This window comes from Erpetoichthys calabaricus, chromosome 14, assembly GCF_900747795.2.
Source record: "Erpetoichthys calabaricus chromosome 14, fErpCal1.3, whole genome shotgun sequence".
NCBI lineage: Eukaryota > Metazoa > Chordata > Cladistia > Polypteriformes > Polypteridae > Erpetoichthys > Erpetoichthys calabaricus.
The window spans coordinates 24,688,102-24,715,807 of record NC_041407.2 but is presented as its reverse complement, the minus strand read 5'-3'; the positions used below and the strand labels follow the sequence as shown (position 1 = coordinate 24,715,807).

Sequence of the window (27,706 nt, the reverse complement as noted above, 5' to 3'; positions counted from 1 at the left end):
ACTTGACGTTAGTAGCGCTAGCTGCTCTGTCCCCTCTTCCTGTCAGTTGTAATCAACATGTCGGAGCAGGAGGTACACAGTAGTGTTGTGCAGCACATTATTATTCAATTTTTGACAAATGAAGGAGACATTCCATCGTAGGTGTATTCAAGACTTAAAAATCAGTTTGGAGATGAATGTCTGTTTCAGTCTGGAGTGTAGGATTGGAGCAAGTCATTCAGAAGGTGACTATCATCTCTTTGGTCCACTTAAGGGAAGGGAAGACATTAAAGCCGAATGACGAGGTTATTGACGCTGTGCAAGAACGGGTCAACATGCCGTCAAAAAACTTCTTCTCTTGTGAGATTATGAAGCTTCCCGAGCGCTGGAACAAGTGTGCTGCAGTGGCAGGAGACTCTGTAGAAAAACTGTGTAAGTCGTTTCATTGTATTCAATAAGTAAAGCACAGCTCATAAATTCCTGTTTATATTTGAACGCCCCCCTCGTATGTGAGAAGAGAACAACGAAGTCAGGGGACAGGCAAGGGTTCCATTATCTGGAAACCAACCAGCAACACTAAAGGTGTCTTCTCACTGCTAGTCTGTTTGCTTTGTTCCAAATCAGAAGACGAGCTGTTGCTTTGTTTTCATTTCCAGTTGGTTCTTGAATAATCAGAAAGTGCGTGACCTCTGACCTTTATACCTGCTTTTCAGTGGCTTCTTGGTTGCCCTTCATTGACTGTGTACAGTTACAAGCCATGCTTCGAAGTCCAAAATGCCAGCGCACGCATTAAATATTTAAAAACATTTGAACGATTGCCTTTATCCCAAAATTAACTGTAAATATGAATTCTCCACATTCTAAAACCCCAAAAAAGACACCCAGAGCATGCAAGAAATGCTAAACAAATTAATAAAATATTAGAGAAAAACAGAATCTTAACAAATAACCTGCATAGACCAAATTGGACCAGGCTGAAAATTCAAAAAGATGAGGTGAACTGTATGAAACCCCTGGTCCAAAACCAAAAATTCTTGATTAATTAAAGAGTTTATTAACAATAAGATTCAAAAACAATACATGAACAAAATGAGCCCAGACAGGGTTTGCTTCAAAGAGCTGACAAACTAAATCAGTGATCCAATAATCCAAAAGCGAAAGGTCAAAAACCCCGACAATCAAAATATGAAATACAGAAATAAACAGAAGGAAACAAACATCTAATAGTCAGCTAATGCCACCGTACTGAGCTGAGGACAGCACCACAGCTGTAGAATTAAAGGACCCCACGCCCTTAGGTAAAGGTTCATCTCCTGCTCTTGAGCCTTCTCAGCTCACCTGTATAGCCGTAGGTAGGGCTCAGAAGTGGTGATGCCAGAGTGGCCCTGCCTCCTGGGGCTCCATCCAGGATGAACATTTCAAGAAACAGAACATAATTATACTCACAATAGAAAATACATAGAAATAGGCCATGTAATAACTCAAAAGCAACCAACAAATAAGTACACATAACTCCATAATACAAAGAACAAGGAAGATATTCAGTAGATTGTACATAATCACTGTACATAACAATAACACAATAATTAGAAATCCAAAACACATTAAATCCATCCATGCATTATCCAACCCGCTATATCCTAACGACAGAGTCATGGGGGTCTGCTGGAGCCAAACCCAGCCAACACAGGGCGCAATGCAGGAAACAAACCCTGGGCAGAGTGCCAGCCCACCGCAGAAACACATTAAATGAAAATAGCAAATGACACAAACTGACAAAAACATTTACAATTAAATCAACAAATAGTATTAAAATAAACAAATTAATTCAAAGAAAATAGGAACCAGGGACAATAATATGGCTGCCATCACATGAAAGCTCAAAAAGGTGGCATTGAATTCTGCACATCTCAAAACATCACCACTAGACGTCACGTCTATAACTTGTGGCGGTCCAGGACTCTCCTGCGATGGGTATTCAGGGGGAGCAGCTCTGGACGGTGCAGTACCTCCCCCTGGACGCTGGCTGACCGCCCCCCTGGGTTGGAGCAGTGCCTCAGTCTCTCGCAGGGCTTCATGGGAGATGGAGTTCTCCACAGCCCTGTTGGGATCTGGGGTGGCCACCAGGGGGCGCGGCATGGGTCCCTGAGCCCAGCTGTACTAATCTTCAGCCCCACCCAGGAGTGCAAGCGGAAACAGGTGATCAAGCACCTGGGCCATAAAAGGAGCTAGCAACCACCACTCAGTGGCCAGAGTTGGGTGGAAGAGGGCATGGTTGCCTGGGAGGAGTGGTGGTAGGAGAAAGGAGTGCTTTGTGTGCTGTGATTGGGACTGTGTATTGGCTGTGGGGTTCACGGGGAAGACGTGCCTCACAGGTGAAGTAAAATAAATATTAGTTTTATTTTACACATGTCAATCTGTGTCAGGTTGGGCGCAATAGAGTGCATTTCTTCCAAACCATAAAAGAAACAAATTATAACAAGAAATAAAAAAGCATGAATTATAACTGTAAGAATGTAACAAAATGGCTGAAGGTGTTGTGCTGTCCAGGATTATGACATTCAAAAAAGACTTGAAGTCCACGTTTTAAGAACAGAAGTAGGCCTTACAAGCAAAAACGAAGCCTGGCTATCAAACTCAAATGGCAGGCTTGTGGCCTATCTAGACTAAGGATTTCTTATGATTGCTCCACAAAACAGCAATGGATTTAGCCCACAAACAGGTCTCTCAAATACAGAAATTGCCTTAAAAAATTAACTTATAAAGATCCAAATCAGCAATCCGAGAGCAAAAACATTTAACGTGAGCAGAAAATTCGAAACTTGAAAATGTAAACGGGAGCTTACATGACCATGAAACACAAGGGGAATTCACGGATAAGAGCCAAGCAACACAAGCAAGAGCTATAGCAACAATGCTGAGACATCTCAGCTCTTATGTAGGCGGACGCAGCCCCACAGCTGCAGCATCAGGGGGCCCTGTCTGCGCGGGAGCAACATACAAAGCTCAACGAGCATAAATAATACAAGAAGAAGAAAGCCAAACACAAATGAGAGAACAAAATTACCATAGAGAAATAGGCAACAAACTCAATACATGAAAACAAACACCAGGGACATCACTCTGGTTGAAACATAAATGGAAGGAAGGCATAACACAAGAGACAGGACCTTTGGACTCATTCAGATGAGATCTTAGTGAAAAAGTTGTCAATCAATCCAGCAAAAGAGCAAATTTGTGAAAGGTGGTGCATTCTCTGAAAGAAACAAACTGTCAGCTCACAATAGTTATGTGGTAGATTAGCAGTGACTTCACAACATGTCTTGTAACTGGATGCATCAAACTGTCACGGTCATTTTCCTTGTGTGTTGAGCTGTCAAGCACTTATCTACAGTTTCACGTTTGATAGTGTACTTCCACCACAGCTGATCTCGGCCTTGGCAAAGAGGCAGGCATTTGACATTCGGACAAAGAGACCAGCAGCATGGCAACCTGTAGAGATTAAGAAACATGCATCCAGCTTCTTCTGTCTGAACGGTCAACCCCTACTATTCTTGACCTTCTTGCTCATATTAGCTACTTCTTTTTGAGTCTCCCTGATCTCCAACAGAGTGGTCCAGTATCTTCTCGCAGTAGGGTCCTAGGGTGACCCTATTCTCACTTTTAGAATCTTTACTACACAGACTGTTACAAACCAAAAACAAGTAGGAGAGAAGGTTTACACTTTTACTTGTACGTTGTAGATTAACATTCCAAACCTCTATCCATCCATCCATCCATCCTCCTCCGCTTATCCGAGGTCGGGTCGCGGGGGCAGCAGCTTGAGCAGAGATGCCCAGACTTCCCTCTCCCCGGCCACTTCTTCTAGCTCTTCTGGGAGAATCCCAAGGCGTTCCCAGGCCAGTCGAGAGACATAGTCCCTCCAGCGTGTCCTGGGTCTTCCCCGGGGCCTCCTCCCGGTTAGACGTGCCCGGAACACCTCACCAGGGAGGCGTCCTGATCAGATGCCCGAGCCACCTCATCTGACTCCTCTCGATGCGGAGGAGCAGCGGCTCTACTCTGAGCCCCTCCCAGATGACTGAGCTTCTCACCCTATCTTTAAGGGAAACCCCAGACACCCTGTGGAGGAAACTCATTTCAGCCGCTTGTATTCGCGATCTCGTTCTTTCGGTCACTACCCATAGCTCATGACCATAGGTGAGGGTAGGAACATAGATCGACTGGTAAATTGAGAGCTTCGCCTTGCGGCTCAGTTCCTTTTTCACCACAACAGACCGATGCAGAGCCCGCATTACTGTGGACGCCGCACCGATCCACCTGTCGATCTCATGCTCCATTCTTCCCTCACTCATGAACAAGATCCCGAGATACTTGAACTCCTCCACTTGGGACAGGATCTTGCTACCAACCCTGAGAGGGCACTCCACCCTTTTTCGGCTGAGGACCATGGTCTCGGATTTGGAGGTGCTGATTCCCATCCCAGCCGCTTCACACTCAGCTGCGAACCGATCCAGAGAGAGCTAAAGATCATGGCCTGATGAAGCAAACAGGACAACATCATCTGCAAAAAGCAGTGACCCAATCCTGAGTCCACCAAACCGGACCCCCTCAACACCCTGGCTGCACCTAGAACTTCTGTCCATAAAAGTTATGAACAGAATTGGTGACAAAGGGCAGCCCTGGCGAAGTCCAACTCTCACTGGAAACGGCTTCAACTTACTGACAGCAATGCGGACCAAGCTCTGGCACCGATCATACAGGGACCGAACAGCCCTTATCAGGGGGTCCGGTACCTCATACTCTCGGAGTACCCCCCACAGGACACGGTCGAATGCCTTTTCCAAGTCCACAAAACACATGTAGACTGGTTGGGCAAACTCCCATGCACCCTCCAGGACTCTGCTAAGGGTGTAGAGCTGGTCCACAGTTCCGCAACCAGGACGAAAACCACACTGTTCCTCCTGAATCCGAGGCTTGACTATCCGACGGACCCTCCTCTCCAGGAACCCTGAATAGACTTTTCCAGGGAGACTGAGGAGTGTGATCCCTCTGTAGTTGGAACACACCCTCCGGTCCCCTTTCTTAAAGAGGGGGACCACCTCCCCAGTCTGCCAATCCAGAGGCACTGGCCCTGATGTCCATGCGATGTTGCATTCCAAACCTAAGATTTCTAAATGTGCTCAAAACCAAGGCAAAGTAATGAGTGCGACAAAATGGTTAGTAATACAACCTGGATAGATCACTGATCATCTGGCTAGGAGTCTAGACATCCATTATGTCTAAATAACAAGATGGCTCTTCGTCTTGGTAAGCCAATTAGTTTCCAGTCCTACATGGTCTGTGTATGGAATGATGGACTAAGACAGAAACAAAGTTTGTGATCCACCATGACTTTTAGATGGTGGAATGACATCTTTATTAGCCTGAATTGATGCTGGTCTTGTGCTTCCTGAGTCTGTCCCAGAGTAAACGCAGGCATACACTCGTTGTGACAAAATGAAATGGTGCGGCATTTTGCAATTAAGGTGACATGAAACCTAGAAATACGTAAAAGCAAATGTGCACTAGTCTTCTGAATGTTACAGAATGTACAATCTGCCTGACCTCAAACAAACAAATAACATAATAATTCTTTACATTTATATAGGGCTGGTCTCACTACTCTAAGTGCTTCAGTGAATGGGGAGCCACTTCAGCTACCACTAATGTGTAGCATCCACCTGGATGATGCGACGGCAGCCATTTTTACGCCAGTACGCTCACCACAGTGGCGAGAGAAAGATAGCCAGTTAAAGGCAAGGGATGATTAGAGGTCCAAAAGGACTAGGCCGTGGTGGGCAATTTTGCCAGGACATAGGGATACACTCTACTCTTGACGAAGGATGCCCAGGGATCTTTTATGACCACAGAGAGTCAGAACCTGGGTTTCACATCTCATCCGAAAGGATGGCGCCATTTGTACAGCACAGTGTCCCAGTCTTTGCACTGCGGCATTGGGATCCACACAAGACCACAGGGTAAGCGCCCTTCACCAACACCTCTTCCAGCAGCAACCCAAGCCTTTTCTAGAAGGTCTCCCGGGCCCAAACATGCTTAGCTTCAGGTGGATGACCTGTTCTGAAGTTGGCTGCTGAATATTCTAGCAATATATTATGATATCCATCCATCCATTATCCAACCTGCTACATCCTAACTACAGGGTCATGGGGGTCTGCTGGAGCCAATCCCAGCCAACACAGGGCGCAAGGCAGGAAACAAACCCCGGGCAGAGCGCCAGCCCACCACAGGGCGCACATACACATACACCAAGCACACACTAGGGACAATTTAGAACCGCCAATGCACCTAACCTGCATGTCTTTGGACTGTGGGAGGAAACCGGAGTGCCAGGAGGAAACCCACGCAGACACGGGGAGAACATGCAAACTCCACGCAGGGAGGACCTGGGAAGCGAACCCGGGTCTCCTAACTGCGAGGTAGCAGCACTACCCACTGTGCCACCATGCCACCCTATATTATGATATTCAGTATAATATTCTGGCTATCTCAATATTCTGGCCATAAAAGAACCATCTGAAAACTTACAGGAGATACAACCATGTTGTCTAGAGCTCAGCTTACATTATAGTCAAGTAAGGCTATGAAGTGTGTCCTATTGGGCAAGTTTTGAGCAACACAGAAATGTAGATCTCGGTTATCTACAGCCCACCAGACTGAAGGTCAGTCAAATCCCTTCTCGGCATTTCAGTGCGACTATGTAGGGACAAATCTGAATATCTGAAAGTCAAATATTGAGAGAAGCCTTGTGAAGGAATGAAAGTAAAACAAACCTCCTCTGACATTAAAGGCTATCTAGCGCATATAGGAAAATATAATCCAGAGCGGCCACTTCAAGTTCAGTTTATTGTCATGTGTGCAGAGTAGAGTGAAATTCTTACTTGAATGTTTAACTAACTTGTGGCCCCATGACCTGCAATTGCTACCAGTAAAATGTAGACCTTGCCCTGAAACCTCTGGATTCTCTCGTTCCCACTTTCCACTGGAAGAAGGATGAGATTGACCGGACTGCCTTTTTAAATCACGGCGGATGTGTTCTGATTCAACACACATCCCTACATCACTGCACACGAAAGATCATGGCTTCAGTATCGAGAGCTACTTGAAACAGGAAAGGAGGACAGAAGATTTGTGACTGTTACAGCTATGCGGTGCAGTTTGTCCTTTCTCTGTGTCTCTCATTCTCTCTTGCTATGAATTAGATCTTCACTGGGGAAAGCCAGTGGTGTCCCTTATGAGTAGCACCAGGACCAGGTTTAGTCTGTGGAGATCATCCCTTCAGTGAGGAGATACCACACATGGCATTAGCAGTCCGGCTGGGTGGCTCTGGCCCTTCTAAATGTGTTCCCCTAACTGTCTACTGTTTTCTCTGTTAATGTACCCCTTTTGTCTCTTATATTTTTTCTTGTGGTCCTCTCTTCAGTTACTTAGACGTCTGTCCAGTGAAGGTTATCCTGTCTGGGTACCATCTCTGCGAAGCTCATGTTAGCCTCTCGCTGGAAATCTCCTGACTCATTCTCTGTAAACTTCTGAAAATCCTCTTTCTTTAATCTAACTCTGCTTGAACTTTCAACCGCACAGATCAATGGATCCTCAGGCTCCAATATGGAAAAGTGGCAAACTACTGTACATTTGGTTCGGAGCTGGCTGGCGAGGAATCCGTGTCATTCCACTAATCGTAATCGTCAATTTTTCTCTTTCTCCACTGGGGCTCGCTGGGTCTGTCAGGCCTCTGTCCCCGGTAGTTTTTAATTTTTACAGGATGGTGAGTGGGGAGGGTTGTTGTCGATAATTTATTTCTTCCTTCAACAATCTTTAAGTAGGTTTTTTGCAATTGCCGTACATAAAAAATAAAAAAAAGTTGGATCATAAAAAAGAGTGTTCCCCTTCTAAGTGTAATCGTATCATATGCGAAGATGAAACGGCTCTCTAGAACTAATCAGAAGATGAAGTCTAGCTGGAGCTGTTCAGAACGCATCTGTGAAATCTACCTGAGTATATTAGGGAGACAGAGATGTGTTGGTCATGAGAGGAATTTTCAAAATAGCATAGCTATGTAGAATCCAATTTAATCATGAAAGGAAGGTGGGTCCGTTTCTATTATCGTGCCGCAAATTGGCGGGACCGCCGTCCCGGTTACTTAGGATTTTAAATGATTAGACTGGCCTACCCCAACCACAAATACTAACCTTAAAGTTAGTGAGGGTGGAGCATAGTTATCTATAGCTCCCTAATGTTAATATCTCCTTTGGGTGCCTAATCTTAAAAAATGATAATCCGATTGGCGTCACGATAATAGAAAAGTACCGGAAGGTGGAACTTTTGAAAGAATCCACATGAAAGTAGAGCTAACAACATTGCAAATCCGTAGGAGCAGCTGCCGTTTTTCAAAATGCACACACGACTCACGAGCGGTCCGTTTGTATTCCACATCTCCCATTGGTTGCATTATTTTTTGGAGATAATCTCATTCTTGTGGTTTAGCAAAATGTACATTTTATGGAAATTCATTTTTTTTGCTTGCCTTAATAATTCAGTCAGGCAGCTTAGATTGGACAAGAATAGCGAAAGAGCTGCTCAGAGACTGCTGTGTTATGTAAGGCTGCCCATAGTGCTTGACCCGGCACTGAACTCTTTTCATTTCTAGGAAGGAAGAAAGAAAAGAGGAAAAAGACGTTCTATTCATTGTAATGTCCTTTACCGTAATACAAGTTAGCTTGTGCTGGTCATGAGAGGAACTGTGTCACCCTCGAGTTAAAACTCATTAAAACTGATGACGAGCCCCTGGCAGGACCAGTTGTTTGTTCTTGTGCCTGCTGCCTTTGGCAGTTACCACCACCCAACCAGCGCCGCCCAGCTTGGAGTGTTCCTTAATCGGAAGTTCAAATGCTCAATGTGACTCTTTATTTAATAATCTTTCAAAGGGTTTCCTACAGCCCGGTGTCTGGCAGCAAACAGCCCTGTCTGGATTTACTTGTCATTAAATATTAACTAAATGCTCAGGCCCTCGAGTAGATGCAGGGCTATAAAGTTAGCCTGCAGCAACAAGCAGAGACCTGGACGATGCTCTTTGATGAGGTGTAGAAGAATGAAAGCATTTGCAGAACAGAAGAAGTCTTTTGGTCCTGCAGTCTTAGCAAAAGACAGAATCTTCTCCCTACTGTATACTTCTCTCTAAATTCATTTCATACCGCACTCTTCCCTCTGCTTATGGGTTCAGCCTGATGGACTCTTTTTTCTTTCTGTGTCTCGCTCTCTGTACTCTTCTCTGCTGTGTGTTCCACTGCCTTTACCGTTTGTTCTTTTTCCTTTTTATGCCCCCATACCCTCTTACCGATTTATATTCACTACCTCCACTCTTTGTTCGTTTTGATTTTTAAGTGGCTCTGAGGCTAAGGATCTGTGCTGGTATCCAGAAGGTTGCCGGTCCGAATCCCTGTCACTGCCAAAAGAGATCCTACTGTGCTGGGCACTTGAGCAAGACCCTTAACCTGTAATTGCTCCAGGGACGATGTACAATGTCTGACCCCAAGGGGTATGCGAAAACTAACAAGTTCCTAATACAAGAAATTGTATAAGGCGAAATAAAGAACAAAACAAAAAAATTAAGAACAAAACTCCACTGTACTGTACAGTATATCATCTACAGATGTGCTGCAGTGACTCCTACCTTTTGTTTTTGATGCAACCAGAAATTTAGACGGGCTGGGAAAAGGAGTCGGAGGGCTTCGTCAAGTGATGCAGGGAGCATCACGAACAAGATCAGTGAGTTGGTGGTGGTCTCTCTTCATGAGGAGGAGGTTAGAACATGTGAACAATCTGGACGAGATCAGGCCATTCAACCCAACAAAACTCCCCAGTCCCATCCACTTAATTCTTCTAAAATAACATCAAGTCGAGTTCTGAAAGTTCAACTGTAATCCAGTATTGGGTACTGAGTGATTGGTAAAGTGATAACATGATTTTAGTATTTATTTTCAGGGTCCCCCCAGAGTTTGGATTTTTTGGGGGTCCCCATTTCACGGTATCCTTCAATAAGGGCATGCACAAAAAGGCGAGCTTCAAAAGGGCGACCTCAATTGGGCGCGGCGAATAAAGGCGTTCGTAGATAATTTAGATAATAATAGATAGATAATAATAGTAGATAATAATAAAATATCTACGTGGCATTGCACATAATCTACAGCTTCAAGTGTAACACAACAATGAGTAAGAGCAGAAAACAACGAAATATAGAGAGCTTTAGAAATAGTTCATTAGAAGTTCATGCATTAATTAATTGGCTATTTTAATATTCTTGTTTTCACCTTTTTATGCGTTCAATCATTACCTTTATCTAATAAATTTTCTGTAATAATTTTGTTGCGTTTGCCTTTATTCGCTGCGCCCAATTGAGGTCGTCCTTTTGAAGCTCGCCTTTTTGTGCGCGCCCTTATTGAATTTCACACCTTGTCTATGCCCCTAGCTAATTTCTACCCAAAAACTCTTTTCTCCTCTCAGCTGGACAATAAATTGTCCATCCGTCCATCCATCCATCCATCCTTTCCTGCTTATCTGAGATCGGGTCGTGGGGGCAGCTGCTTGAGCAGAGATGTCCAGACTTCCCTCTCCCCGGCCACTTCTTCAAGCTCTTTCGGAGGAATCCCGAGGCGTTCCCAAGTCAGCCGGGATGACTGAGCTTCTCACCCTATCTTTAAGGGAAAGCCCAGACACCCTGCGGAGGAAACTCATTTCAGCTGCTTGTATTCGCAATCTCGTTCTTTCGGTCACTACCCATAGCTCATGACCGTAGGTGAGGGTAGGAACATAGATCGACTGGTAAATTGAGAGCTTTGCCTTGCGGCTCAGCTCCTTTTTCACCACGACAGACCGATGCAGCGCCCGCATTACTGCCTGTCGATGTCCCGCTCCATTCTTCCCTCACTCGTGAACAAGACCCCGAGATACTTGAACTCTTCCACTTGGGGCAGGATCTTGCCCCCAACCCTGAGAGGGCATTATATTGTCATTTGCAATAAATTGATATTTCTGTGAGCTGTAAGCACCATCTTAGTAGAAATATAAAGCTCATAAAAAAAGCCTCTTCTTTGTGACTCAATTAGGAAATTTGCCCATAAATGGCAAAAATGAACAAAATCAAAGAACTTCTTTGAAGCTGAACAAAATGAAATAATAATAATTCTTTGCATTTATATAATGCTTTTCTCACTACTCAAAGCGCTCAGCAATTGTAGGTTAAGGGTCTTGCTCAAGGGCCCAACAGAGCAGAGTCCCTATCGGCATTTACAGGATTCGAACCGGCAACCATCCGATTGCCAGTGCAGATCCCTAGCCTCAGAGCCACCATTCGTGGCGTGAGCGGACTTTTTAAACTTGTTGAAGTTCAGGCCCTGTGTGGTGCACTGTACACTCCGGTGACTGCTCCCCATCCAGAACAAGATCTCAAGGTCCAAGCCAGCCATTGCTGCACCCTTCTTGTACCAGTAATAGGTCACCTCGAATTATTATTTTCTGTTCAGCCACATATCGGAAAGTAAATGTTTTTGGTCTTTGTAATGTTTACAGCTGTTTGATTTCCATTGGAAAGTTGTCTTCTGTTAAGCGTGGCATGCACATGAACCTCTACTAGCCTGAGTGACTTTTGGGCCTTTTGACTGCAATTGGCTGACCTCTCCCACTCCTTTCACCCCAATTTATTTAACAGGCTCACTCCTTTCTGGGCCATTTCACTAATTTTACAAAGCCCTGCTAACCCCCAATGTGCTGTGTAGAGACCAGCCAGCAATTTGTTGAATTCAAGTCACATCACAAGTGCGCGCCTCCATTTGAAGAAAGACAAAACCCCGGGCACCCTGGAATGGTTAAAAACAACGTGAGGGTTAAATTTCCAAATGTGGGGAAGTCATACAAGAAGCACCTGCATATTCCTGATTCTAGCACTCTCTCTTGGAAAAAGAGCCTTTGGCAGCACCAGGAATGCTGTACCCTGCCATAAAGCCACACCGACACCACATAAACCTGTGCTGTCTTCTTAAAGAGTAATGTGCCATACCAGTAGCTGTGAGGACTCATTTCAGGCCTCTTTTCTCATCCTCCCCCCGTATTCCTTTCTCATTTGTATCAAGCACGTTGTGGCAGGCGGCCGGCGTCCATGCCCAGCCGGGACGCCCCTGCACACTATATTCAGCGGGAGCAGCCCTGGACACTGCAATACCTCCCCCTGGACGCTAGATGGCCACCCCCCCTGGGGTAGAGCAGTGCCTCGGGTTCCCGCAGGGCTCCCTGGGAATTGGAGTTGGGTGCAGCCCTGTTGGGTCACACAGGCACCGCTAGGGGGTGCTGTGTTGGGACTCCTGTGCCCATATGGGCAGCATATTCATCACACCCGGAAGTGCAACCGGAACTTGGTGATCAAACACCTGGAGCACTTCAAGGGTGGACTATAAAAGGAGCCAGCGACCACCACTCAGCGGCCGGACTTGGGTGGTGGTGCCAAGGAGAGGAAAGTGCTTGTTGTACTGGTGCGATTAGTGCTAGGACTGTGTATTACCTGTGGGCCACGGGGACGACGTGTGCCCACAGGGGAAGAAAATAAATAGTTTATATTATTGTACACGTGCCTCCGTGTCAATCTGTGTTGGGTCAGGCGCTATACAGCGTCAATCTTACAACGTACACTTTTCTCATTTCTTCCCGTCCTCCTATAATCTTTTTTTGTATTCTATCTATCCTTTATGCTCTTTTCTCTGTTGTGTCCGGCCCCCCAACTCTTTATCTCCAGCCCCCTATAGTTCTTTTATCTGCTGTTCGGCCCCTTCAGATTAGTTTCTCCTTTGTATCAAGCCGTCTCATTTCTTCATCATGTTATTTTCTTCTTTATGTCTTGTTTCTTTTGTGTCTGCACCCACCGTGTCCATCCCCTATGTATTTTTTCTGTCTTTTCTCCTTTCTTTGCCTCCCTCTTTCCTCTTTTGCTTTCATCCCTTATACTCTTTTCACCGTTGTGTACAGCCCCCCCCCATACTGTCACCTATATTCTTTCTTTTCTTTTATGTCAAGCCCCCCATGTACTTTTTTTTTACTTTCTAACCAGACCCCTGTGCTTATCCAGCTCCCCCATAGTTTTTTTTTTGACTTTGTATCAAGCCCCTCTATATTCTTTTTCTCCATTGTATCCATCCCCCATATTCTCTGTCATTTTATCCTTTTTCTTTTCTATCCATCCCCTATACTCACTTCTTTATGTTCGGCCCCCATACTCTTTTCTTCTTTAATATCCATTCCCATATAATTCTTTTTTTTTGTCTGTTTTCTTCTTTCTCACTGTCAGCCTCTCATCTTGCACTTTGAGTGACATCATTTGTATGAAAATATGCCTATAAATGAATGTTGTTGTTGTTGTTTTCTCCTTTGTGTCAAGCCCCGCTAAACTCTTCCTATTTCTTCATTTTATTTTCTTCTGTATATTCTAATACCTACATATTTTTTTCTTTTCTATCCATCCCCTGTTCTCCCTTCTTTGCCTCCCCTTTTCTCTGTCATATCCATCCCCTTTGCTCTTTTCCCCCTCGTGTTCCGTCCTTCATACTTCCCAGTATGCTTTGCTCCCTATAACCCCTTCCTCTCTCTTCTCCACTCCTTTGTGTTCATTTCCCTGCCCTCTTGTCTTCTACAGCCCTGATATCCAGTTATGTATGTGAGATTCCCCCTCTTTAGTGATAAACATCCATAGATCACAAGCCAAGAGCCCCCAGTCTCTGTATTTGACACCTTTACCTGCCTCCCTCCTTGATTCATTTTGTCGCCATCTCAATGCGCCCAGCAGTGTTATTTTTCCTCACAGCATCCTTCGGTCCACCTTCACAATTTAATTATAGCAAAGAGACATGGGGCTTTGAATTGTTGGTTTTGATTGGTTCAATGATTTTGGGTGGGGGGGGGACACAAAACAACAGACCTTTGCTAGCCGTCTGAATAGAGCTGTCATACGGAATGTGTGCTCTGTGTTGTTCTCCGCTTTTGTTCCGCTTCTTCATCTTTTTCTTTGGAGGCTTCAGCCCCTCCTGTGTGACTAGTGCCTGACAGATCTGGCTGCTTCTGCTGGGCTGACGCATAAGTGTGGGGTGCCAAGGCATCGCTAATTAAAGGGTCATCTGTGGAGCCACAGCCTTCTGCAGGTGGTTTGTGTGCCTGTCTGTTCTTGGGCACACTTCACAGCTGGCACTGTGGATTTATCTTGGCCATCCCATGTAAGGGTTTGTTATAAAATGTACTGAGACGTGGACTAACAGGTCCCTTAAACATCAACAGCCAGGCACATACTTCATGTCTGCAAAGTGGCTGTCAGTGCTGCTGGAGTAGGTAGGCTGGAAAGAAGCACACGTAGTAATAGGTCTGATCAGCGAGGACGATGAGACGGCCTACAGGGAGGAGGTCAGAATGGTGTCAAGACAACAACCTCACCCTCAACGTTAGCAAAACTAAGGAGATGACTGTGGATTTCCGCAAACAGGCAACAGAGCACAGTCCCATCTACATCACAGGTGAGGCTGTGGAGCAGGTCAGCAGCTTTAGGTTCCTCGGAGTCACCCTCACTGATAACCTTAAATGGTCAAGTCACACTGCAGCAGAAAGCCCAACCGCACCTCTACTTCCTCAGGAGACTGAGTAAAGCCTGGATGTCCCCCACAACCCTGCGCAGATTCTACAGGTGTACTGTGGAGTCCATCCTGACAGGACGCATCACATCCTGGTACAGCAACTGCTCAGTTCAGGACTGCAGAGCTCTGCAGCGTGTGGTGAACATAGCACAGCAGATCACAGGCACACATGCGATCCATGACATCCACACTACACGCTGTCTGCCTCCTACATCTGGGAAGCTACTAAAGTCCATTCTAACTCACACCTCCAGGTTTCTACCCAACTGCAATCAGACTCATGAACAATCGGTAACCTTGTGTCACCTCCACTGCTACCTGCACATATACTTCTGCCACTGTCTCTGTTTATTCCTAGGATTATGGTTTTATTTATTTACTTATTTATATTCATTTATTTATTGTGGTTTTTTTTTGTCTATGTTCACTGTCTGCGGGGGCACATGCAAGCAAGCATTTCATTGTACATGGTACTTGTACACATGACAATAAAGAATTTATTGATTAATTGATTCTTTTTGTTATGCTATGGGGAAGGGCCTGTAGCCAGGAGAACAGTTTGGGGTTTTTAACAGATAAGCCTCTGCATCTCCAGTCTTGGGCTTTATTGTCCATCCTCTGGCCTGGCGACTGCAGCCCTTGGCCACTTTTCCTGTGTCTCGTGACTGAGAGGACCCAGAGGCTCAGTGTGTGGGAGGCTGTGATCGCTCGCCTATTCCTTTACCCCCCCCCCCCCCCCCCCCCAATGTCTGTGTCGTCAGTGGCAGCACCGAAGATGAAAGGGGTTAGAAGCGCTGGAGATTAAGCGGATTACGTGTGAAAGCGCTGTAATCCATCATTTGAAGTGTCTCTGCAATTGGGAAGAAATATTAGTGACTGACGAGAGGCTAAGTGCCTAGGAGGGCTGCCGACAGCTAGGGAGCACAGGGCCCACCTCACCGGAGACATGCAAGCGGCTGCCCTGTTAAAGCACGTTGGAAATGAATAAAAGTGAAGAATGGCATTGGGGGTGGGGGGGGGGTTTGGAGGGGTTGCTTGTTGGTTTTTTGTTTTTTTTTTGCTGCCACAGGCCTGAACTGACTGACGTGAACATAGAACATTTGAAATGCAAACCAGGCACTTCTGGGCCATTGCAAGTGACAGCAGGTGAGATCTGCTCGTGTGCCTCTGTGTGCCACGTTGGTCATGGCTGCTGTGATCTGCCTTTTTTTTTTTTTTTTGCTTTGTCAGTTTCTTTTTGAGAGAGTTGGAATATTTTTTAATAGTATGTTTTGTTCAGGAGTGCCACTGTGCCATGATTCCCAGTTGAGATGGGGAGGTGGTCACGGAGCTCACAGTATCTGACGACACACAGGCATTAGGTTACAAGGTTGGCACTGGCCACCATTTCACATCTGAGTCTGCAGATACATCCCGGTGTTAGCTTGCAAATCTTTTGGTGAATCCTTCCTGGCTTTATAACTGTGTTCTTGTCATTGGGTACCTCGACTTTTGTCAGTCAGTCAGTCATTTTCCAACCCGCTATATCCTAACTACAAGGTCATGGGGGTCTGCTGGAGCCAATCCCAGCCAACACAGGGCGCAAGGCAGGAAACAAATCCCGAACAGGGCGCCAGCCCACCGTGGACTTCCACTTTTGTTTAGTGATTAAAACTTAACGACAGACCGGCATGACTTTTGGGTTTGACTTTGGTGCGTTCCTTGTATTGTTTCTCCTGATCCTTATCATTGAAAACTCTTAGTGTCTCTCTCCGAGTCAGGACAATGGGCATACATCGTCACGCGTGCGCATCAGTGGGTCACCTTCCAGGTTCATCACAGGTGAGGACTACCATGCCAGGGCACGTGGGGGTGCCGTCGCTTATGGTATTGTCTCTTTTTACACCCACATGTCCAAGAAGATGTCCAATGAGGGCAACTAACTCTGCCCCTTCCGGTCCGTGGACTGCAAGACCGAGAAGCCCCTCCCCCGAAGGTGGCATCTTATTTGGGGAAAGAGCAGACTGCCAGACAGAGCACCAACCTGAGTCTTGAGTGCACATTTTATTCTGGAGGCCTCACAGCCCGATCATTATTTTGTTTGGTTTGCGCCACCGTGCTCTTGTTTATTTTGTTGCTTTGCCAACACCATTATTAAAAGGGGCGACTTGCTTGGCCCCCCAACTTGAAGAATTCTCTCACTCATCCACAACACATGTGAGTGCACAAGTTTCTGTCATGAGTGAGAATGTGTTTCTGTGCAGTGCAGTTGATCATTTGAATGATCAGATGTGGCACTTTGTGTCTGATTGTTGTTTATACGTGTGAATGTGTTCACGAATGGATGTAAATATGAGAATACAGTAGTTTGTGTGCAGGACTGAAGGACTGCTTGTGTGCTTAGCTATAGGAGTAAGTGTGTTGAAGCACATTTGTGTGCGTCTCTCTCCGATTATTTCATTGCATGTGTTCACATGTTCCAATAAAGTTTACTGCCACTTGTACACGTCCAATGAAATTCTTAGTTGCATGTCTCCTCAGAACAGCTGACGACAACACAATAGCAACTAAAAGTCACACACCTATCCACAAGCATATCTGTATATCCAGTGTAAAGCTGTTAGAGCCTCGCGTGAACACCACCGCACCTATTTCTATAAAACTTTGCAGTTATTTCTGGTATAGTCTAACTTTGAATGCTGGGTAATGAAATTTTTTTTCTTTACATATACAGTGGAACCTCAGTTCACGACAATAATTCGTTCCAAAACTCTGGTCGTTAACCGATTTGGTCGTGAACCGAAGCAATTTCCCCCATAGGATTGTATGTAAATACAATTAATCCGTTCCAGACCATACGAACTGTATGTAAATATATATATTTTTTTAAGTTTTTAAGCACAAATATAGTTAATTAAACCATAGAATGCACAGCGTAATAGTAAACTAAATGTAAAAACATTGAATAACACTGAGAAAACCTTGAACAACAGAGAAAACTAACACTGCAATAGATAGATAAATAGATACTTTATTAATCCCAATGGGAAATTCACAACAATATGTAGCTATAGCTATGTCGCTATAGCGCTACCAACCGCTGGCTAAAAACACTTTTTTTTTTTTTTTTTTAATGAGTTTTAAGCACAGGGAAAAAAATGAACATTTGAAAAAATCCGTAATTTAATAAACCACCAAGAAAAGTAACATTGCAACAATGCACGCTACGAACCGATCACTGTAAACAGAAGTGAAAACAAAATCAAGCCCGGTGCATTCTTTAACTGCATTCCTACCTTATGAGTCCAGCTCTCTCTCACACTCGCGCTGCCTGTGTGTGTGTGTGTGTGTGTGTGTGTGTGTGTGTGCGTGTGTGTGTCTCTCGCTCCCTCTCTTGCTCGCTGTACAGGAAATGCACAGGGAGAGACTGAACATGTACAAACCGAAAGGGAAACTGGCTTGTTCGTATACAGAGTGTGTGGTTGTGAACCGAGGCAAAAGTTTGGCGAACTTTTTGGTCGTAAACCGATTTCTACGTGTACTGAGACGTTCATGAGCCAAGGTTCCGCTGTACTAGGGTGCTCTGCCCCCCCCCCCCCCACTCGCTTCGCTCACCAACCCCCAGGCGGGCACTACACGCTAGGCACTTCACGGCTCTGCCGCTCACGTATGGGGATGCAGTTGTACAATTTGTACAATTGTTACATATGCATAATAGAACTATTTTACATTACAGCGAGTAATCAACCATAGTAAAAAATAGTAAAATGTAATAAATTGAAAGAAAACTATGTTTTATGTTGTGTTAGAGGTATTCATTGAGTAATACGGTTTTGTACTGTTTGGCTTTGAAATTAACACAAAAATACTTTTTAAACTTACACTTTTACTGTAAAACTCGCACCCTACTTTTTACAAAGAAAATCATGAAAACCGTTTTGCCCCGTGTACGACGTGCATTGTGAGTGAGCGAGAGAGAGAGAGAGAGAGAGAGAGAGCGAGCCCAAGCAGAAGAAGTAAACATTACAGGTAAACATTTCCTCGTGTATGACGGGCACCTGATTTTCTAATGCTAATTTTCGGGAAAAAATGTGCGAGTGGTACACGCGTAAATACAGTATTTTTTAAATTAACTTTTCATCGATATCGCATTGAATGGACTTACATCGTGACAACGCAATGTATAACTGCCGTGAGTGAATATCGTTCTTTCTCTCTAATAAATAAACTGACTTTTTCGAATGTTTGTCTCTGTGATTTGTTAATTGTCATAGCAAATGCTATTCTAACAGGAAACTGTAAACGTTTTAATACGAATGGCATCTCAAGATCTCCTTTGGTGTCTAATGTTATCTGCGGAAGATACACTACATTACCTTTCTTGTCGCCTGTTAAAATTTTACACGTCATTGCCCTGTAACCGATCAACAATTTTCACTCTAATTCGCTTGACTTCATCGTTTCTTGGTGCTAGGATTGTACTCATTACTTCTGTTGACAACCCTTTGTGATGAAATTCTTCAATAAGATTTGGACATAATAAGTCTTCTTTTATTGGGAACTTAAAGTGAGACAAACGTAAAAATGTATACGAGCTGCGAGCGCAGAAACTGACAAAAGCATTCACACGAGTGAGAGGTGAGAGGACCGTGGGCGTGTTTGAAAATGGCTGAGAGGAGGAAGGGACTTGAAAAAATCTCTTGGAAATAGTCTCATCTAAAGATTTTCTTTTATAATAGAGAGAAACATCTAAGGAAAAAACAATGACTAAAAAGTTACCATTATCAACTAAATAAATACTAAGTTAATAGCACTACATATCCACTAGATGGCAGCAACAAGTTAATAATGTCCATCCATCCATCCATTTTCCAACCCGCTATATTCCTAACTACAGGGTCATGGGGGTCTGCTGGAGCCAACCCCAGCCAACACAGGGCACAAGGCAGGAACCAATCCTGGGCAGGGTGCCAACCCACCGCAGAAGTTAATAATGTGCCTTATTTAAATTGCTCCAAAGGAACACGGCACTGATCTTCTGTTATGTCTTATAAGCCAGAGTGCCTGATGAAGATGGGTCATAGAATAATTGTCTTGGATTGTGTACCTTCAAGTCCTTTCTTCTGTATTCCCATGTATGGCCCTCTCTTCACCAGAGCTCTGTCTCTCAAGTGTGTTCCTGTAAAACCTGCTGCTCGGACTCTTAACATTTTTCAGGGGGACTGAATTGGATGCAACACCTGCTGCTTACACTCGGCCCATCTCTTCTACTGGAGGTCCTGGCGGCAGCGCAGCAATTTTAACCGTAAAGCGCATCTGTTTTTGAACTGCAGTGCAGGTGCCATCAGGGGACAAAGCTGTTGAGTGTGATTCATTGCTTAGCAGCCTGCTGGCACCCATGGGGGTCTCCAATCCCCCAAACCCCTCGATCATTGATCGTGTGACATTTCCTTGCAGCGCTTGGTGCGCTTCGCGGTATATACACCAACCCTAGGATCATCAATCAAGTGTCTAAGCTTAATGGGGGACACATTTACAAGATTATTGAGATTTGTAGAGGTAAATTGTCAATTTATATTTGCATTTTATGCACTGAGTTAAAAGCTTATCTTTCTGAGTTCAATTTGTTCACCCACAGTATTGCTTGTGGTTCAAAAATGAGAAATTTGACTTCTTCCTCTTCAAATGTGATAGTACATTTGTCAGGAGTGCAAACATAAATCAGATAAGTTCTAGTTGTAAGAGCCAATCTTAGAAAGTTAATGCAAATGTTAAATTCACCTACGTGTCTGCTTCATCTCAATAGAATATCTAGATTATGGTATAGTCTTTTACCCCCTGTAAGTTCACATGAAATGGACCTCCTTTAGCTCTATATGTTGTGACAAAGGCGCTATATGAGCACCGACCCGACACAGACAGACATGGGAAGCACACGTATAAAAACAAATAAACTTTTATTGTCTTCCCCGTGTCCCACAGGCACAGCACAGTCCCATAAACACAAAAGCAACAAGCACAGATAATTTCTCCTTTTCTTCACCACCACTCCTCACCGCCAAGCATTGTCTCCCCCTCCCAACTCTGGCTCCTTTTATAAGACCCCCGGAAGTGGTCCATGTGCTCGTTGACCTACTTCCGGGTGTGGCAGGAAACCCACCCAAGAGGGCTCAGCAGTTGTTGCAGCACCCCTTGGCGGCACCCTCAGATCCCAACAGGGCTGTAACCAACTCCAACCCCCGTGAAGCCCAGCGACCCGAGGGAGGTATTGTCAAATCAAATCAAATAGCCTTTTATTGTCAATTCACTATATGTGCAGAACTTACAGGAGAATTGAAATACTGTTTCTCTCTCATCTTCGTAGTACAATAAAATATATTAAAAAAAAAAGTATACAAGTATAACATACGAGATAAATAACATCAGAACTTGTAAAGTAGACCTGTGTACAATGTGCAATAGTCAGTAGTGCAAAAGCAAATTACAGTACAAAATGAGAAGGTGCATTATAGAGTAGCTTATGAGATGTACAATGTAATATTGAGTCTTTATATAATACCAGCTGAGGTAGGGTACTTGGTAGATAGTGACTCTTATTACGGTCCAGGGGCAGGGGGCAAGGGGGAAAAGTAGTGGACAGAGTTCAGCATCCTGACAGCTTGGTGGATGAAGCTGTTAGACAGTCTTGTGGAGCGGGCCCGGAGGCTCCGGTACCTTTTCCCTGAGGGGAGGAGGCTAAAAAGGGAGTGTAAGGGGTGGTAGGAGTCACCAGCCATGCTGATGGCTGTACGGGTGAGACGGGTGTGGAAAATGTCCTTGAGGGAGGGCAGTGGGGCACCAATGATCTTACTGGCTGCATTTACTGTGCGTTGCAGGGACTTCCTACAGGAGGCAGTGCAGCCTCCATACCACACAGAGATGCAGCTGGTGAGGATGCTCTTGATTGTGCCCCGGTAGAAAGAGCACATGATGGGGCGTGGAACTTGTGCTCTCCTCAGTTTGCGTAGAAAGTAGAGGCGGGTATGAGCTTTCTTGGCCAGTGATGTGGTGTTATTTAACCAGGAGAGGTCCTCAGAGATGTATGTCCCCAGGAACTTGGTGCTACTCACCTTTTCCACAGCTACACCGTTGATGGTCAGTGGGGGGTGCTGTGAATGACCTCTCCTGAAATCGACCACAATCTGTTTGGTCTTTCCCACGTTCAGGAAGAGATTGTTGTCTTTACACCACTGGACCAGTTGGCTCACCTCGTTGTCCAGCCCATGTCTGTTCCCCCGGCCGGGGCCCATCGCCACCCTGTGTAAGAGTGTTATGTAAGCCGGTTAAGAGAGAGTCCCACTGCTAGCATGGCCGGTTAGGTTAGTTTATTAACAGGGCACTGGCCTACAGTTTTCTGAACGTTCCGCACATAATATGACAGTATGACGAAACTTAGAGCAAAATTCATTCAAGATAAATAAGCCTTAAGAAGAACTTTCTTTAAACAAGAACTTTTCTTTTCATTGTAATATTGTTTTTTTTATCTGTTTTTATGTGAACTGTTACTTTGAATTGTACTAAAACTTTTAAAAAGAAGATATTTGGATTGTGGATTTATCTGTGGTGGCGCATTGGAGCGCTGCTGCCTCAGTTATGAGACCCGGGTTCGCTTCCCGGGTCCTCCCTGCGTGGAGTTTGCATGTTCTCCCTGTGTCTGCGTCGGTTTCCTCCCACAGTCCAAAGACATGTAGGTTAGGTGGCCGTGGAAGATTGTGGGTTCGCTTCTCGGTTTCTCCCTGTGTGGATAGCGCTTTGAGTACTGAGAAAAGCACTTTATAAATGTAATGAATTATTATTATTATTGGCGACTCTAAATTGTCCCTGGTGTATGCTTGGTGTGTGGGTGTGTTTGTGTGTGTCCTGCGGTGGGTTGGCACCCTGCCCGGGATTGGTTCCTGCCTTGTGCCCTGTGTTGGCTGGGATTGGCTCCAGCAGACCCCCGTGACCCTGTGTTTGGATTCAGCGGGTTGGAAAATGGGTGGATGGATGGATTTATCTGAAAATGCACCACACTATTGCCTAAAGTGTTCTATGAAGTAAATTAAAAGCTGCAGAACTTTGGTAATTCTGGACAAGTTTAGCTGCAGTAGGGGTGTGGGGCATAGAAAAGGCTGGGAACCCCCAGTGTAAGCAATTGTTATGTTTTTCTGTGGGCTTTCACTTGCACGTGTGCACATGTATGTATGTGTGTGTGCCTGTGTGCAAATACCATGATGTGAGTGTCCCAGATAATCAGGTTTTGCACATGTGTGTGAATGTAGTTCTAATCCTCACAGGTGGCGCAGTGGTAGTGCTGCTGCTTTGCAGTAAGGAGATTGTGGGTTCACTGCCCGGGTCCTCCCTGTGTGGAGAGCGCTTTGAGTAATTGAGAAAAGTACTATATAAATGTAAAGAATTATTATTGTATTTCTACATAAACGTATGTGAGCATTAGTGCATCGTGGATAGACAACACGTGGACCTCACAGGAGGGTTGGGGGGGTCCCACTGAATAACCAGTGATTTGGGTTTGAGAAATGTAAGGAAAAACACCAACAAGTCATTTGCTGCAGTGCCGGTCAACACCAGTCTGTGCTCCAGCAGATGTCGAGGGCACCCTGTGGGAGGGAGGGGTTTATAAAGCAGCAGACTGGAAGGGGTGTGGTCAGAGGCGGGGCTACTGCTGTTGTTCTTTTGGGTTGGCTTCTCCATCTTTGAAGGTGAAAGAGGAAAATATTGTTAGGCATCCAAAATCGTCCCCCCTGTCAAACCAGTGCCTGAGAGAGGCCTGCTATACCCACGCACATGACAACGTGTATTCATTTGTCTGTGTACTTGTAACAAAACATGGTACAGAAATCCTGTGTCATGATCCTGTGTTCGTTTTTAATGTCGTTTAACTTATCCTAGGTGTAAAGAAATAGTTGAGACACTGTTTCGGGGGGTTTGGAGACCAAGGAATTTTATGGTTTTCCAAATCTGTTTTCCAGATGGTTGCATTTTTAACATTGTTAAAAGTCAATCAAGTTACCGCTGTGATGCCGTTTTGTTCTTCTGGCAGGGGACAGGTTTATTAGGATGTTGTTTTGATGATTGCTATGCTGCGGTTAGGCAGGACGTCATGGCCTTTAAAAGGTCAGCATCGTGTACGTCCCTAGCGCAGGTTTCTTTGCATTATCATTTTTTTTTTTTTTTAATTTATTTACTGGCTTTGGACTTTCTCGCTAGAGCCCTCCAAGTGTGATTTTTGGCTTCATGCTCCGAGTTTGATTTTCTTGATCTCCCGGTTGTGATCTTAACTCGTTTCTATGTTGTCTTCCCTTTTTGCAGATTCCATTCTTCACTCAGGCTGCTGCCGTTCAGCGCATTCAGTGCATTGCGTGCATCGTTGTGTGGAGTTTTTGTGCACGAGTGGACAATAATGTGTTTGTGTGAGTGTAGTCGGGCACGCGGTGTTTGCGGGGGTACACTTGTGTATTTGTGCATATGTGGAGGAGAGCATGAGTGTGTATATGGCTCTGATTATGCGTGTCTTTGTGTCCATATACATGAGTGTGTGTGTGTGTGTGCTCTCACGTTCACGCCGCTCAAGTGGCATGCAGGTGGGGGATGGTGGGGTTTCCCGCCTGCGATCTTCTGCATTGAATTTCGCTTGTGACAAATCCAATAAAGGCAATTGACAATTCAGTCACGGGCTAATGGCCTTTTAATTCTGCTGCTCTCTGCTGTGGTCCCAGCTGGGCGGCAGCCTCTTCACGCTGCTTGGCGGTCTTCCTGCCATCCACCTGTGCCTGGTTTCATGCCTACCCATCATTATTTTTGACACACACACAGGCTGGCCTTTTCTTAGCCGCGCTGCAATCTAAATATTTTCTAGACGAAGAGAAAGGAAATAAAGTGTGCCAGTGGCTAAACTATGAAAGACAGACATAAGAGGAGCAGGCTGCAATCCCCAGTGTCCAGGAAATGAAGAATAGTGGAGGCCTGCTCATGGAGCCAGTTATGCTCTAAAGACGTAGAAGCCAATTTGCCCCCCATTCGATACTGGCTTCTCGTTAGTAACCGGCAGGCACCACAGGAACACCCTACTGGGTCCTCAGTAATATGCCAGCAGACTAGGAACTGGCACAAATGAGTACCAATATGCCAGAAGGAATACACAGTGGTCCTAAGGAGGCGCATGAGCTCTGGGGGCACAGAAGATGGAGCCATGTGTGTTTTGCTCAGGTCTCACTCTGGTTTGCAAACAACGTTCCCTTTGAAAGGTAAAGGCATGAAAATTGTGGCGATGTGCCTTAGATACCCTCTTTAAGTCAGTACCAGAGTTGGCACCTGCCTGGTGTCTGCCTCTGGACTAACAAGTGCTCAGTGATGCCATATGTCTCTGTTAGCAGCCTGTTAATGGCCGCCCAGTTTAGCTTTTGTGTTTTCTCTTTCCAGTACAGGATTGGCCAACTGTACATGATCAGCAAGCATAGCCATGAGCAGAGTGACCGTGGAGAGGGCGTGGAGGTGGTCCAGAATGAGCCATACGAGGATCCAGACCACGGTCATGGACAATTCACCGAGAAGCGTGTCTACCTTAACAGGTAAGAGTCAGTAAATGATAGACCACCCAGGAAAATGTGAGGGACCTCAATTTCACCACCCACAGGGGCACCAAATAAATGTAGGAAATTGTGTAATGATGTTGGGTGAAGAATGGATTGACTGATGTTAACCAATCTGTTTTATTATCAAATTTAGACTTTGGCAATGCCAGTAATTATTTAAATAATTGGGTAACGCTCCTTTACCTTTCTCTGTGGGATGGGTTTGCATCTGTTAGACTATCAAGGTAACTACAACATACTTGTTTTAAGAAATATAATGATACAATTTAGATAGATAGATAGATAGATAGATAGATAGATAGATAGATAGATAGATAGATAGATAGATAGATAGATAGATAGATAGATAGATAGATAGATAGATAGATAGATAGATAGTAAAGGTACTATATAATAGATAGATAGATTTAAATTTTAGCATAGTAGGCAGGGTAGATAGATAGATAGATAGATAGATAGATAGATAGATAGATAGATAGATAGATAGATAGATAGATAGATAGATAGATAGATAGATAGATAGATAGATAGATAGATAGATTTAAATTGTAGCATAGTAGGCAGGATAGATAGATAAATAGATAGATAGATTTAAATTTTAGCATAGTAGGCAGGATAGATAGATAGATAGATAGATAGATAGATAGATAGATAGATAGATAGATAGATAGATAGATAGATAGATAGATAGATTTAAATTTTAGCATAGTAGGCAGGATAGATAGATAGGGCACTATATGATAGATAGATTTAATTTTTAGCATAGTAGACTAGATAGATAGATAGATAGATAGATAGATAGATAGATAGATAGATAGATAGATAGATAGATAGATAGATAGATAGATAGATAGATAGATAGATAACTTTATTAATCCCCAAGAGGAAATTCACATACTCCAGCAGCAGCATACTGATAAGCACAAGGATTATAGCAGCATGATAAGGTGCCATTCATATTGACACAGAAGAGAGGACACGAGACAGATGAGACGGACAAACGTACCACAGAAGAAGCTGGCTGTTCACTGCTGAACTGTTTTCGAAACTCGGTCTTGAAGGGTGATGTCAGATGTTGTGTGCAGTTGCATTTTGCTGTTGCCCTGCTTTCAAATGGAGGACTCTTTTGCATTAGAGTGCACTCCTGGTTTTTGCTACATGGTCTTTTAACCGTGCTGTAGTGTGCTGCTCACTTCCTCAGTTCGCTCAGGCTCTTTGCTGTGTCCTCTAGAAACTAACTGGGAAAGCGTTACTCTTCCCTTCTTGAAGTAATACAGCTTCTCGGACTGGGCTGAGTCACTGGCACAGAGCTTGGCAAGGTAGAATGGATCTTAAAGCTAGTTCAGGGCAACAATCTCCAAGGCTATATGGGGAGTAGCTTCCAGGCCAAAGAAAGCTTATGAGCTTTTTGCAGTATAGATAGTGGGTGACTTCTCACCCCAAAGAGTGTGACCCGCTGGTGTTCAGCTCCCCGAAAGAGAATGGATCGCTAGTTTTGAAGGACGACCTAACCTCTGGTGAGTGGATTGAGGTCTTTTCCAGTTACAGATCCAAGGCCTACTTGTTTTGTCCATCACATCCAGCCAAAGTTCAGTTTGCAGTGACAAGCCTAAAATGAGTGTCGATTTGGGCGCTGTACTGCCTGAATGAGTCTTTGCAGAGGTGCCAGCTCAACTCTGATTTACATCTTTATTATCAGATGAAATACAGAGCTGACCAAAGTGTTGGCAGAGCTGCAGTTCAGCCATTTAGTGTTCTCTCTGGAATGCGGGGGGTAAAGGGAGCACATCACTGCTAAATCTGCTGTTTTAACAGGCCTTGTGTGCCACTAAAAGTTTAGCAAAGTAGGCAATGCCCACTTTGAGTGACATTCACCCCACCGTGATTGGGCACGAGTATGTGCCACTGACATTCTCCAGCTCCCCCGTCATGAACTGGCAAAGGCTGCTGGAAGTCTTACGCTCCCCTCTTTATCCCAGTAGTCACCAAGACTGTTATCCCCTCATGTTTGTATATGGTGCCCAGAAGAGCTTTTGGTCCCCTAAACATACAGTGAACACATGCAATACAGTGCACACTGCCATTTGTCATCTCGCCTGCAGCAACAAAACCACATCCCGTGGAAACAAAAGCTCACAGCCTTGTGTCATCGAGTGTCTCACTGCACACCCATGTCTGTCATCTCTCCATCGTATGTTGATTCTAGCAGCAGTTTACAGGAGGCGCCTTGTCACTGTTGTATAGGTTCTTTTATTACCTAGTTTATGGAAAACTACAGTAACAACACAGCAGGTCAAAACAGGCCTCTAGGATAGGCGACTGGACACTGGTAGACTGCAATGGGCTTGAACTGGGAGACATTATGACTTATCTTTGAGGAGCACCAGGGGTTCAGGATTT

The 27,706-nt window shown here is 44.7% G+C and overlaps 1 protein-coding gene across 1 annotated transcript in view; it reads left to right on the top strand.

Annotated features, from left to right (window-relative positions):
- The window catches only part of pitpnc1a (phosphatidylinositol transfer protein cytoplasmic 1a), a 138,305-nt gene that overhangs the window by 86,842 nt on the left and 23,757 nt on the right, over positions 1-27,706 (top strand). The window contains exon 2 of the mRNA XM_028818898.2: positions 25,134-25,282. Coding sequence (XP_028674731.1) covers positions 25,134-25,282 — 149 coding nt within the window. The remainder of the gene's footprint in view (positions 1-25,133; positions 25,283-27,706) is intronic.